General features: G+C 34.4%; 1 protein-coding gene across 1 annotated transcript in view; it reads right to left on the reverse strand.

Annotated features, from left to right (window-relative positions):
- Positions 1–335: 335 nt before the first annotated feature.
- Positions 336–15,880, reverse strand: part of EYS (eyes shut homolog) — a 1,553,129-nt gene continuing 1,537,584 nt past the window's right edge. Inside the window, exons 39-40 of the mRNA XM_055330595.1 lie at positions 6,649–6,810; positions 336–1,522 (exon numbers count right to left, since the gene is read on the reverse strand). Of these exons, the coding sequence (XP_055186570.1) occupies positions 336–1,522; positions 6,649–6,810 (1,349 nt within the window). The remainder of the gene's footprint in view (positions 1,523–6,648; positions 6,811–15,880) is intronic.

Raw genomic sequence — 15,880 nt, forward strand, 5'->3', positions numbered from 1 at the left:
TTTTCTTATATAATTTTTATTTTTCCTATGATTAATTTGCTATATTTCATTTTATTTTTCTTTGTATCAATTATTCCACCTAAATTTTATTTAACAATTCACAGATGAGTAAACATTAAATGAACTAATGGAGTGAAAACTTTGGAATCAACGTATTTACAGATACATTAGATGTAGAAAAAACAACAAAAGTCATATTTTTAGCTACATTTTATAAGCTTACAGAAAAGATGTGTTAGCATTTAGACTACAATGTGCCAAAGAAATAACTATCAAAACAACTACATTTACACATATATTTTGTATATTGAAGTCATCAATACTAGTTGGTATAATTAATTTTGTTCATCTCCATTAAAAACATTGTATCCCTCGGATTTAATTAGCTCAATTTTTTTTGAATCCTGAAAAAATACATCTTTAATTCTGCCAACAAAATCTTTCTTAAAAATCTCATGAGTCACTTTATTTAACTTTTGGCCATATTCAAAGCCCCCTAGATAACTAATGCCATCATAGTTCAGAGCAACAAATTTTTTGTGAGGGTCAATATCCTCCGAGAGAATTAGATTGTTATCTAGGTAGGCCTTAATAAGAGTCTGATTTTGAATTACTCTTACATGGTGCCATTTATTACAATGGAATGTGCCGTTGCTATAGGTCATATGCACAGAAATGCTTTCTCCTAAGTTGACTGCTATTTTCAAGGACTGATTATGGAGACCAATTGCCAGAAAATCATTTTCTTCATTTTGAGCTTTTCCTATCCATGCAATTAAGCCTTCTGTTTCAGTAGTACTGAAATTTAAGGATACAGTAGTGAACTGAAGGTTTCTCCTTCCGTAATCTGGATCGATGTATTTTATATAAGAATTACCCATAAATTTTGCAGTTGAAAATGAAGTTTTGTTTTCACAATACTTTCCTACCCAACCCAAAGCACACAAGCAACTGTAAGAAAATTGATCAGGTATACACAGAGATTGATGAAGACAAAGGTTATTCAAACAATACACAGACTGGTCACATGTGTTTCCAGTCCAGTGTGGCAAACATCTGCAAGAAAAAGTTGTGCCATTTACTATACATTCACCACCATTTCTGCACACATTATACCCACAGGGTGTCCCATCACAGTCACCTACATTTGAGCCTCCTTTTGCTCCTAATTCAGTTAACTGTAATTCTTGATTATTTATGATAACTTCTCGGACACAACCCTGAAAACCTGAAGGTTCATTTGCTATTGACATAGGATTTACAAGATTTAAGGATGACACTCCTCCAATGTAGAAGTCAGTATTCGTGTCCAGGGAGCTCATTTTAGCATTGGCTTTTTCTGTTACATTTATCCCATCCAGATCTAAGTAGCCTTCTGCACCAACTCTTCCTGCTTTAATCACATGCCAGGTACTTCCATTTGTAGTTACTTTTTGGAGAGTCTCTAGAATGATAGTTCTGTCACCAAGATTGTAGCGAAGTTGAACAAAACCATTTACTAGGGAGATACATAAAAAATCCCCTGTTGAGAAAGAAAACCAGTTAATTAGTAACAGTAAATTGTCTCTCCATTAAAAAAACTTGCCCTTTTTGGCCATTTCAATAAGTTTTGGTTTGGGGGAAAAAAGGCAACAGTCCGGATCAAAATAAAGTTAAGAGAATTTTGTTGCCATTTACAGATCAAAATACAGATGTATATATTCATACATAAATCCTGTATTATTCAGGAATTGGCCGCAAGTGATTTTTCCTAGTTGTAAATATTTCACAATGTGAATGTAAATATTCCACAATGAATGTCTTGTGGTACTAAGTTAAAGTGAGGTTTTCCTTTAATGATTTTATATGGTTAAGGATGAATGTGTAAAAATAAGTAACATAGATGTTTTACTCCAAGCTGCTGATTCTGTTTTTAACAGCAGTTGAGGAAGTAAGCAAGATTATTAAAAGCTCTCCAAAGTTTCAGTCCTGTCATTGGCATCAAGTTCTGACTACAACTACACAAATCCCTAGTTGAGATCTCCTCGGGTGTTTAAAAGGCACGTCCAACATCAAAGTAAAGTTCATATTCTCAGGCTGTGAACTTGCTTCCATATACTTGGCATCTTCTGATCTTTCCAAACTAAGGGAATCCGTTTCTCCTCCGCTTCTTCAAACCAAAAATGTAGGTGTGGTCCCTGGTTCCATAATTATTTTTTTGTTTCACAGTAACCAGTCTATCAAAGACTGGTCTCTCCTGAAACAGATTTAACATTTTGGTTCACTGTAAACCTGCTGATTCTGTCTGCCTATGCCACCTTCATTAGCTTTACTGTCATCTTTAGCTTGATCTTTTGTTGGAGTCTCCTCACTCTTCCTTTCTAATTGAGTTTAGAATCTATACTGAGGCTAAAATGATCTTTTCAAATGAAGAGATCTGGTCATTATACTACCCTTTAATAGCATCCACGCATGTTGAAATAAGAGCCTAAAATCCTTAACGTCTCTGCAGGTTCCCAGCCCCTTTCTCTAGCTTTATCTGGAGTGTGTTCTCCTCCTCTTCCTCCACTCACTATTCCAGCAACAGTGCCCTTGTTCTTGCCTCAGAACTTTTGTGCATGTTGTTTTCTTTTTCCAGAACACTTCACTCCATTCCACCTCATCTAGGTAACTCCTAGTATCCTTCAGATCTGAAATTAAATGCCACTTCCTCAGAGACATGTTCTTGATTCCTCAGAGTTGGTAATTTTTTTTCTATTAGTACTTTAATTGTACCATGTTTCTCTTCTTAATATTTCTCTCATTTTATAATTATATAGCCATCTGTGAACAAATCTGAACAAATATGATCCAGCATGTATATGAAGTTGCAGTGAGGCATTCAGAGGAAAAGTAAATGCAACTCTGTATGCCAGGGAAAGAATGCAGCCCTTCAACGTAAGACTATTTCAAGAAGTTACCAAGTTGTTTACATAACAAATAATGGAGATGTCTTCCTCAAGACAGCATTTTCCCTTCTCCCTCACATTTAATAGCTAATAAAAAATTTCTTATCCAAGGAAATTTCTTGGCACATGCTACTCTTCCTTCCTTTTCTCCTTGGACAGTGCCACACTACACCACCTTCCTCCCAAAAATAGTGTCCTTTTCTTCTACTGATCCTTGTGGTCCACTTCAGACCGTTATTCTAGGATGATTGGGAGACCTAGGAGTTCTATAATCCACCTATGATTTCCACTTGAAAACTAAGCCCACACAAAGTATGGTTCTCTTAATCATTTTCCTCATAGAGAATTTCTAATGAATATAATGTCATTACATCTGTGACTATTTGATTAATAGCTGCCTTGTCCACTAGCTTGAAAACTTCATGAGAACAGGGTGTGTGTGTGATTTGGCCCAACAGTTTATCTCTGGCACCTAGCACAGCTCCTGGCACATAATAAGATGCTAAATAAACAATGGTGGAATTAAGAAATCACCTTTGTATAGTTGTGGGGTGAAATGACTCCAAGTATTTCTCAAATACTAGCTTGAAGCTGAAAAGCAAGAAATAAAACATCTTTTTCCTGTAATGATATGCAAGTTTTAAAAAATTCCCAATACGAGGAAGAAATTCACTCTATTTACATATTTTCTAACACGAATAGTATTTTAAGTATAAGATGGAGAGGAATTTGCAAACTTTTATTTATTTATTTTTTATTTTTTTATTTTTTGCAAACTTTTAGATTATATAAAAGAAAATTAAATGTGGACTGAATTATCTAAATTTTTTTGTACCATAATAAGCCAGAACAATGAAACATAATTGATATTAGTTTTTTAAAATATATACCACTCTGAATATACTTTGTGACCTGTAATGGACACAAATTCACAGGATTATGGAAGAAGTTTCTCTTGCTACTTGTATCCTAGAGTGTCCTTTAGTAAACTGGTACAGTGAAGAGCTACACTGGAATAAAAAGTATCTAAAAAATGATTAGGAAAGCTAAAGCTGTGATCTATAATATCACTGGTCAAGTTGCCAACTAAGAGCAAAGAGAAGAGCTCTTGCCAGGGAAGGCTTATTTTAACATAGCGTTGCTGGTATGTTCTTGTCTTGTGAAGAACTGACCTCCCAAAAAAGGTGTTTTTCTTTTCCCCTTCTGTGTCCCTGGAAGCTAAAATTGCTCTTGTATCTGTATTAGCAGATTTTGTCATGCAAACCTTTTATTTTAGTTGACTAGAATATAGGTCATGGCTGTAGTCATGGGATATGAATACAGATTGGCATTAGGGTAAGTTTATGTTAGAAGTTGACTACTAGTGGACAGTCCTAAGAAACTTGAGCTCATAAATGGAATAAAGCTCATAAATGATTTCACCTTGGCTATGTAGTGCCTTTTTAACCATGTCTAGGGCCCTTCCTTCCTCATCTGTGCTGCCATTGCCATGCATCAAAGCCATCTTTTAGGACCTAACATTTGTGAAGGGACTATAGAAGAAGTACAGTAGGGAAATTTTATATATTTTTAGCTCCCTACATTTATCTTCTATTGTTTGTTTGAATATGCTTTAACATTACATTGTGGATGACTAAGCTTTTTAAAAACATATTTGTGAGGATTATAACTATCAAGATGAATTCAGGCTGTGATGAATTTGTGCACTGATAACTTTTATGTAGCAGAACACTCACTTTAAGGTATGAAATACTTAAACAGTAAACAGCAATGGATAAACAGGACCTGAGGGCTTATTTCTTTAAAATCTCTTTCCAAACATCAAATAACTAAAATCAATGAGGATAATTTTGAAATTATCATTTTGTTTTAAATTTTATATTATTTGAAATTATTAAAATTATTAACCTCCAAAAAGAGATACTTTGTTAATTGAAAATTTGTTTTTTTACATATGATAATCTAGTTGGTTGCTGATATCTAAATTTGTTTTTTACATTGTGTATTAAGTGGGCATTTTTACCAAAAGCTCCACTTAGCAGAGAATTAGCTAGAAGGCTTAATTAATTTTTACATCAGACATAACTCTTAGAGATGGCACAAAGTATGAGAATATCACTTGTATTTTATGCAACCATAAATAAATGAAACATACTTTGCCACTTCATTATACCGATTGAACACTAATAAGTAAGTCTATGCTTTTCATCTGGTAAGTACCTTTAGGTTAATCTAAGAGAATGAAAGCTTAGATTTTTAACATTTTAAGGTTTTCATGATTTCCTTACATAAGTGTCAAATGCAGCATCAACCATGACTTGAAACTAATCCATTATCTCTTTCCAAAGTGTTTAAGGCAGAAAAAAGAAAACTCTTGACTGACATAAATTGAAATACAGTGCCATTTAATGACAGGTGTAAGAAAATATGCCCTTGGCTGCCTCTATGTGTTAATGTGTATGAATTTTTTACATATGTAAACATAATTACATATCTAGTGTATTAGTTAGAAAACTACAGTACAACATTCTTTGCCAGCACAGTTCCAAATCTATCTTGATTTTATACCCTTATCACACAATGGTTAATCCTGAGTTTTTTAATGAGCAGCATAACTACAGCTGATTGTCTTTTAATGTCTCTTGATTTGTAAGTAGAAATTTTCCATTTGTGTACAATTCATTTCATTTGGCATTTTCACAGGGAGATTTAATCATGAATTTAAAATGAAATATCAAATCTCAGGAAAATAAATCTCTCCTAAGGTATATTTTGTAGTACAATCATGTTAATTTTTTTCTTTGAATTTATCTTTTCTCCTTGAAATTATTTTGAAGGTATTTCACCAGTGCACTGAGATGGAAACACTTGAGTCTAATTCTCTGATAGTTTAATCATTTAGCAGCATATTAAGACACATTCATAAGAGCTACCTTAAATAGTTTATGAAAACCAGGGTACCATTTGTGTTGACTACAGAAAATAGAATAAACTGATTTAATTATTTCCCAATACTAAAATTTCATTTTCTGAGAAACAAGATGAAAGAAAAGCCAAACATAAAATCTATAAATATTTTGCAATAGGAATGTAACTGTAAATGCAAATGTCTTTGTCAAAATTCTGGAAAAAGATACATGAAAATGGAAATCAACAGTAAAGTAATAAAAACTCAACGTTTTTAAAACTGCAGCATACTACACAGATATTTTTATTCCATATTGTTTTGCGATAATTGTGCTACTTTTATAGTTAAAAAATATTTTTAAAACTTATTTTGGAATGTGAATCCTAGGTTTAGTATTTAGATAACAAAATAACTTAAAATTTTTGGAGTTATAAATGTGGACAGATTTATGGAAATATATCAATCATGCCTTCCTTTATGTTTTATATACATATTTTGTTCCTTTTGACATAGGACTATTATGCTCAGCTTCAACATCTTTTCTGATGGGATTGTTATACAGTTGATAATGTACTATATTTGGATTTTGCTAATTTTAATTCTAACACAACTCTTGCTATTTTATTAAAATTTATACTTAGAGAGTCAGTTCATTAACATACACTTTGATAACAGAACATACAAGTATCAAACATTTAGATATTTTATAGGCTAGGTGACTTAAAAAATAAAAATACTTCATTATACATTACTTAACAGACTATTGGGAATTCATTAGGATTATCCCCCCCACAAACATGCTACCAACTTTACCTGATTGTGCTTTTAAGTGTTGTGCAACATAAAATAAGATGCCATCTTCGGAAAGTGGCTGAAACTGCAATTGAATGTGTGTGTTTTTTCGAATACGGAAGGAAGCAAAAGACATCCAGGATAATTCATGGCTTCTGAAAGATGGATCACTTATAGATAAAGCTAACAAAACAAAAACATGAGTTAAAAAAAACTAGTATTGCTCATAAATACCAGTAAAGTTAAATAATTTTATCATTTACGGATTTACCTTATCTTCCAAGAGTTGCTCCTCGCTAAATACATTGAACTATGGTATTCATTATAAGACATTTAAACAGTATGGAAGAAAGTAAAGTAAAACAATGAAATTCCATTGTTCTGTCTCCTCTAACCATTGTTAGCACTTTATTGAACATGTAGCCAGACTTTACTTTCTGATGCACATATACTTGATGTGTGTGTATATCTAGTACTTGGTTTATTTCACATAAAAGAAACCATATTATATACAAACTATGCATAATACATTTACCTTCAGGACACGTGGATGGCTCAGTCAGTTAAATGTCTGACTCTTGGTTTTGGCTCAAGTCATGATCACAGGGTCTTGAGATCAAGCCCTTTTCATCAAGCTCCATGCTCAGTGAAGAGACATTCTTTTTCTCCCTCTCCTGCCCTTCCCCCTGCTTGAACTTGTGTTTTAATTCTCTCAAATAAATAAATCTTTTAAAAAGTAAGGTACTTACTTTTTTCACTCAACAATCTATCTTAATGAGACTCTGATGTTAGCATATTTTGCCTATTGCTTCTTCTAAACACACAGTATTTTAAAAAATAAATTATCTTTAGGGGGCCTAGGTTGCTCAGTGGTTGAGCGTCTGCCTTTGGCTCGGGTCCTGATCCTGGGCTCCCTGCGGGGAGCCTGCTTCTCCCTCTGCCTCTGTCTCTGCCCCTCTCTCTCTGGGTCTCTCATGAATAAATAAATAAAATCTTAAAAAAAATCTTTAGAGAAGTTTTAGATTTACAGGAAAACTGAGCAGAAAGTACAGTTGTTTCCATATACTTCCCTGCCCCTAACTCCATATTTATATAAATATATATATATATGACCTTTTCACTATCAACATTCTGCTACAGAGTTGTACAGTGCACAATTGATGAACCTATATTGACATATCATTATCCAAAGTCCATGGCTTACATTAAGGGTAATTTTCATTGTACATTCTATGGATTGTGACAAATGTATAATGACACGTATCTACCATTGCAGTATCATACAGAATAGTTTTACTCTCCTAAAAGTCCTCTGTGCCTCACCCATTTGTCCTTCCTTTTTCCTCCCCAAACCTTGGTAATCACCAATATTTTTACTGTCTTCATAGTTTTTGCCTTTTCCAGTATGTCATATAGTTGGAATCATATAGCATGTAGCCCTTTTAGTTTGGCTTTTCTTCAGTTAGTAAAATGCATTTTAAGGTTCCTCCATGTATTCATGTCTCATTTCTTCATAGCTCATTTCTTTTAGTGTTGATTAATAGACCATTGGATGGATGTACCACGGCTAATTTATTCATTTATCTACTGAAAGATATCCTGGTTGCTTCCTAATTTTGGCAATTAAGAAGCAAGATGTCCTAAACATCTTTCCAATTGTCCAATTCTCTTCCAAAGTGGCTATACCATTTCACACCCATCAGCAATGAAAAAGAGTTCCTGCTGCTCTACATCCTGGTCAGCATTTGGTGTTGTCAGTGTTTTGGATTTTAGCCTAAAATGGTGTGTAGGGGTATGATATGTTAGATGTTGATATGTCCTAAAGAGAAATATCTGGGTGTACGCATGTAGAGTCAAGGAAAATGACATTTGAATTAAGACCCCACAGAAGTGAATAAATGACCATTCACAAAGGTGAATGCAAGGCCCATGAGGTGGGAAGTTTCTTTCCATGAACAAGGTCCAGGAAGAAGGGCAGTGTGACTGGAGGAGCAATAAAAAAGTGGAGAGTTTTAAGAGAGGTCAGAGAGGTTATGAGGCCAGATCACGTTGTCAAGAATTGTGATGTATTTTAGATTTTACCTACTGGTAGGGTAATAAGAGACTGCCACATTTCATAGATAATTACAGAAAACATGAAATACCTGGGTCAGAAACAAAGGACAGTTTATTACTCATAGCAAGTAACAAGAGTTACCATAAATTGTCAGTTTCAGGAACCCCTATTCTCTTACAAAAATGTGAGAGGACCAAGTGATTACTGTGTGTTGCTTAGAGAGGAAATCTTGAGTTTAGAGGTCTAAGTCTTTTTTAATGGACAGGGAGCATGCCTGCTCTTGCTCTGAAGGAAGACATTATTTCTGTCTTCTAAAGCAGGAAACAAACTGGCTCTTTGCTTCAAAGTTAATTATCAGTGGTGAGATGAGTCTACATTGTGTATTCTTCATGTGCACAGAATCATTTTATGCAAAGATTTGTGGCATTTCTGTATTTCTGCAAAGATTAAGTGATTTGAGCCTGGCCATGCAGAAACATCAGATGGATCTGAGTGGAAGGTCATCATCCTACAGAATACTGTCAAGGATATGGAAAACAGGTAAAATAGAGAAACTGTTCCAGACTAAAGGAATCTGAAGAGACAGGACAACCAAATGCAACATACATCCCTGGAGGGCATCCTGGTTCTAAATGAATAAACACATGTTGGGGCAGCTGAAGACATTTGAATCTGGTCTGTGAGTTGGATGGTAGTGTTGTACCAATATTAATTTCCTGATCTGGAGGTTTGTGTGCTGATTATATAAGAGAATAGCCTTTCGTTTGGGGGAAATAACCACAAGGATGTTTAAGAATGATGGGGCATCACATCTTTAGATTGCTCTTAAGTGGTTCAGAAAAAGACTAATAATGACAAATGGTGTGTGTGTGTGTGTGTGTGTGTGTGTGTGACAGTGAAGAAAATGAAATGATACAGTTGGGGAGAGTATGGAAGAAGGAGATATAGGAATGCTTTTTATTACAGCAACTTTTCTATAAATTTATAATTATTTAAAAGTAATTATTAAAAATTATTTTCCTTACTATTTTTATTATACACCTCTTTTTATAAGCACTTTCAACACTTAAACTACCTTTGTGTTTTTTGAACAAAATGATTTTTTAAACATCTCAAAAACAAGCTCAGATACAGCAACTAAAAAACCAAACCAAACCAAAACTCTCAAAGGTGAAGATTAAACTGATCATCATAAGATCTAGTGCTACCTATTACTGATAGGGGTGATTAGCTTGTTTTTTCCTCTGAATTATAGTTTTGCAAAAATCTGTAAATGTTTATATAATATCATTCTCTTGGTATTTATTGAGGCTTGTCTTATGGCCTAGAACATAGATAATATTTGTAAATGTTTCATATGTTTTTGACAAGAATGTGTATCAGGAAGTGCTGTGTTCTTTATGTTCCTATAGCTAAGAGCTATAGGAACCTTCATGAATCTGGGAAAAGTCTAGATTTTTCAGTGACACTACTAAGTTTTTCTAACAGCGAGTCATCTTACCAGGTTAATTAAGAAGGAAACACCAACACCCCTCTTCTTGGATAAATAATCTACTGGGTTCTGGCCAACAGCTTCAGGGATGGTCAGTGTAAGGAGCAGTTACAGAAGGGATAGTTTTTTGAGAGGAATAATAGCTAATGATTCAAGTGATTTTCTAAATTATACACACTTCAATCATGGCCATCACTTTTATGACATTGTTAATTATAAATAGGATTCTCTGAGAAATTAGTAATATTAATATTTACCACTGTTTAACAACTGTGTCATTGATTGGCACCAGGCTAGCGCAAGCTGGTAAAAAAGAAAGTAGAATGGGCTATTTAGTGAAGTAAGAATCCTTGGATTGCAATGATGCACCATCTAATTTAGGGAATCCATAGATTTCTAAAACGAGCCATATTTTAGTTTTAAAGAAACTACCAAGCTATTTTCTAGACTGGCTGTACAAGTTTACATCTAATTTCTCTACATTCTCACCAGCATTTGATATTATCTCTATTTTTTAAGTTTTAGCTTTTCCAGTAGGTGTATAGTGGTATCTCATTGTCCATAAACTCTTTTTAGATTAGTGGGTATATATGAAATTTTTTGTTTTCTACCTTGAGGCCTTAGTAGAAGCAGACAATCAGAAAAGTCAAATCTCATTGCAGAGTGACTCAAATAACCTCTAACTCAATACTTTGCTAATTAAACACATTTATGCTCACAGTTCTCTGCAAATAATCTTTAAATAATTTTAAAATATTGACTCCCAGGGGAAGAAAAGAATGTACAAAATTAAAACAATATTAAGCCAATCTAGAATTACCAGTTTAATCAAATTATTGCATATTCTTTTAAAAATGAATTATTTTTATCCTCTTGTTTGGAAGTAATTTTTACTTTATAAAAAATTGAAAAAATAAAATTACTCCAAAGAGTGTTGTACCCATATTTGTCTTGCTAGTCTTAAACCCCTTTACTAAGCTCTATCTAGCTATCTATATATATTTTTTCTGAATCATTTGAGGATAAGTTCCATACATCATGGTTCTTTGCACCTAACAACTTATAGATATTCTCTTTATATAAAACCACAGTACAGTTATTACTAAATGTAATGTTAATACTATACTTTTGTCTGACATTCATATTCCAGTATTTTTAGTTGACTAAACATCCTTTACAATATTTTCCCCTGGAGTGTGAAATTACATCTAAACTGAGATGTTGCACTGAGTTTTCATTTTTATTTTTTTAAGATTTTATTTATTTTTTTGAGAAAGAGAGCATGAGCATGGGGAGGGGCAGAGAATTGAGCAGGAAGCCCAACTTGGGGCTCAATCCCAGGACGCTGAGATCATGACGTCAGCCAAAGTCAGACACCTAACTGACTGAGCCACCCAAGCACCCTATCATGTCTCTTTAAAGGTCTTTTAAACTAGAACATTCCACAGCCTTTCATTGTCTTTATGACCTTGACATTTTTTGAGATTTAAATTCAAGTTAGCTAACATAGAGTACAGTATTGGTTTCAAGTGTAGAATTTAGTGATTCATCACTTACATAAAATGCCCAGTGCTTATCCCGAGTGCCCTTCTTAATGCCCATCACCCATTTAGCCCATCCCCAATGCCCTCCCCTCCAGCAACACTTACTTTTTTCTCCATAGTTAAGAGTCTCGTATGGTTTGCCTCCCTCTCTGTTTTTACCTTATTTTATTTTTTCCTTCCCTTTCCATATGTTCATCTGTTTTGTTTCTTAAATTTCACATATGAGTAAAATCAAATATGTAACTTTCTCTGACTGACTTATTTTGCTTAGCATAATACCCTCTAGTTTCTATCCACATTGTTGCAAATGGCAGGATTTTGTTCTCTTTGATGTCTGAGTTCATTTTTGCTTTGTTTCCCTTGCCTCTGGAGATGTGTCTGATAAGAAATTGCTATGGCCGGGATCCCTGTGTGGGGCAGCGGTTTGGCGCCTGCCTTTGGCCCAGGGCGCGATCCTGGAGACCCGGGATCGAATCCCACATCGGGCTCCCGGTGCATGGAGCCTGCTTCTCCCTCTGCCTATGTCTCTGCCTCTCTCTCAGTTTCTCTCTCTGTGACTATCGTAAATAAATAAAAATTTTAAAAAATTAAAAAAAAAGAAATTGCTATGGCCAAGGTCAAAGAAGTTACTGCCTATTTTCTCCTTAGGATTTTGATGCTTTCCTGTCTTACATTTTGGTCTTTCATCCATTTTGAATTTATTTTTGTATATAGTGTAAGAAGGTGGCCCCGTTTTGTTCTGCATGTTGCTGTCCAGTTGTCTCAACACTGCTGAAGAGGCTTTTTTCCATTGAATAGCTTTCCTGCTTTGTCAAAGATTAGTTGACCATATAGTTGTGGGTCCATTTCTGGGTTCTCTGTTCTGCTGCTTTGATCTATTTGTCTGTTTTTGTGCCAGCACCATTCTGTTTTGATGATTATAGCCTTGTAATACAGCTTGAAGTCCAGAATTGCGATGCCTCCAGCTTTGGTTTTCTTTTTCAACACGACTTTGGCTATTCAGCATCTTTTCTGGTTCCATACAAATTTTAGGATTGTTTGTTCTAGTTCTGTGAAAAATGCTGGTGTTATTTTGATCAGGATTGCATTGAATGTATAGATTGCTTTCGGTAGTATAAACGTTTTTATTTGCACTTCCAATCCACGAGCATTTATTTCTTTGTGTGATCTTCAATTTCTTTCATAAGTGTTCTATAGTTTTCAGCATGCAGATCTTTTACCTCTTTGGTTAGGTTTATTCCTTGGTATCTTACAGTTCTTGGTGTAATTATAAATGGGATCGATTCATTGATTTCTCTTTCTGCGGCTTCATTAATGATGTATAGAAATGCAACAGATTTTCTATACGTTAATTTTATATCCTGAGACTTTGCTGAATTCCTGTGTCAGTTCTAGCAATTTTTTTGGTGAGGTCTTTTGGGTTTTCTGCATAGAGTATTATGTCATCTGCAAAGAGTGTGTTTGACTTTTTCCTTGCCAATTTGGATACCTTTTATTCTTTTTGTTGTCTGATTGCTGAGGCTAGGACTTCCAGTACTATGTTGAACAATGGTGGTGAGAGTGGACATTCCTGTTCTGTTCTTGACCTTAGGGGAAAAGCTCACAGTTTTTTCCATTGGGGATGATGAGCTGTGGGTCTTTCATTTATAGCCTCTATGATGTTGATGTATGCTCCTTCTATCCCTACTTTCTTGAGGGTCTTTTTGCAAATAAGGATGCTGTATTTTGTCAAATGCTTCTTAAGCAACAGTTGGGAGGTCATATGTTTTTTTATCCTTTCTTTTATTAATGTGGTGTATCATGTAGATTGCAAGTATTGAACCACTCCTGCAGCCCAGGAATAAATCTCACTTAATCATGGTGAATTATCCTCTTAATGTAATGTTGGATTCAATTAGCTAGTATCTTGTGGAGAATTTTTGCATTCATATTCATCAGGGATATTGGTTTGGTTTGTAATTCTTTTTAGTGGGGTCTTTGGTTTTGGAATCAAGGTAATGTTGGCCTTGTAGAAGAATTTGGAAGTTTTCATTTCTGTTTTTCTGGAACAGCTTCAGAAATATAGGTATTAGTCCTTCTTTAAATGTTTGATAGAGTTCCATGGGAAGCCATTGGGGACTGGACTCTCGTTTGACAGCAGTTTTTTTATTATTGTTTGATTCAATTTCTTTGCTAGTTATGGGTCTGTTCAAATTTTCTACATCTTCTTATAAGGTGTTAGATGTGATCTCTCTTCTTTCATTTGTGATTTTATTTATTTGGATCCTTTCTCTTTTCGATAAGTCTGGCTAAGGGTTTATCAATTTTGTTAATTCTGTCAAAGAACCAGCTGTTAGTTGCATTGATCTGTTCTATTTTTTTTATTTGTATATCATTTATTTCTGCTTTAATCTTAATTAATTTCCCTTCTTGGGCTGGTCTTAGGCTTTATTTGCTGTTCTTTTTCCAGCTCCTTTAGGTGTAAGGTTAAGTCATGTATTTGAGACTTTTCTTGCTTCTTAAGAAGGCCTGTATTGCTATATACTTCCCTCTTTTGACCACCTTTGCTGCATCTAAAAGGTTCTGAACTGTCATGTTTCCATTTTCATTTTTTTCCATGTATTTTTAAATTTCTTCCTTAATTTTCTGGTTAACCCATTCATTCTTTAGTAGGATGTTCTTTAACTTCCATGTGTTTGTGGTCTTTCCAAATTTTTTCTTGTGATTGACTTCAAGTTTCATAGCATTGTGGTCTGAAAACATGCACGGTATGATCTCAGTTTTTTTGTACTGGTTGAGGTGATTTGTGACTCAGTATGTGATCAGTTCTGGAGAATGTTTCATGTTCACTCAAAAAAGAATGTATATTCTGCTGCTTTAGGATAAAATACTCAATATATGTGTTAAGTACCTTTGATCCAATGTGTTATTCAAAGCCATTGTTGCCTTGTTGATATCCTGCTTAGATTATCTGTCCATGCTGTGAGTGGTGTGTTAAAGTCCCCTACTATTATGGTATTATTATCAATGAGTTTTTAAAAAGTTTGTTGTTAATGGATTTTTATATTTGGCTGCTCCCAAGTTGAGGGTGTAAATATTTAAATTGTTAGATCTTCTTGGATAGATCCTTTATTATGATATGGTGCCCATTTTAAAAATCTCTTATTACAGTCTTTGGTTTAAAATCTAATTTGTCTGATATAAGTATGGCTACTCAGGTTTTCTTTTGATGTCCATTAGCATGATAGATGGTTTTCCACCCCTTCACTTACAATCTGGAGGTGTCTATGGGTCTAAAATGAGTCTCTTGTAAACAGGGTCTTGTTTTTTAATCCATTCTGATACCCTGTGTCTTTTGATTGGAGCATTTAGTCCAGAGTAATTATTGATAGATATGAATTTAGTGCCACTGTATTACCTATAAAATTGTTGTTCCTGTAGATTGTCTCTGTTCCTTTCGTAGTCTTTGTTGCTTTTGGTCTCTCACTCTCAAAGGATCCCCTTTAATTTTTCTTGCAGAGCTGGTTTAGTGTTCATAAACTTAGTTTTTGCTTGTTTTGGGAACTCTTTATCTCTCCTTCCATTCTGAATGACAGCCTTGCTGGATAAAGTATTCTTAGTTGCATATTATTTCCTTTTAGCACATTGAGTATATCATGCCACTTTCTTCTGACCAGTCAAGTTTCTGTGGACAGCTCTGCTGCCAACCTTATGTGTCTACCCTTGTTAGGTTAAGGACCTTTTGTCCCTAGCTGCTTTCAGAATTCTCTTTTTATCTTTGTATTTTGCAAATTTCACTATGATATGTCTTGGTGCTGATCTGTTTTTGTTTATTTTGAGGGGAGTTCTCTGTGCTTCTTGTACTTAAATGTCTGTTTCCTTCACCAGATTAGAGAGGTTCTCCGCTATATTTTATTCAAATACATCTTCTGTCCCTTTACCTGCTCTTCTTCTGGGATTCCTATGGTAAACAGATATTATTGTACTTTGTGTAATCGCTGAGTTCCCTAAGTCTATATTCATGATCTAATAGTTTTATTTCCTTCTTTTTAGCTTTATTATTTCCCATAATTTTATTTTCTATATTACCTATTCATTCCTCTGCTTCTTCCATCCTTGTCGTAATTCCATCCAGTCGGTTTTGCATCTCAGCTATAGCACTTGTTATTTCAGCCTGAGTTG

This window comes from Nyctereutes procyonoides, unplaced genomic scaffold, assembly GCF_905146905.1.
Source record: "Nyctereutes procyonoides isolate TBG_1078 unplaced genomic scaffold, NYPRO_anot_genome, whole genome shotgun sequence".
Taxonomy (NCBI): domain Eukaryota; kingdom Metazoa; phylum Chordata; class Mammalia; order Carnivora; family Canidae; genus Nyctereutes; species Nyctereutes procyonoides.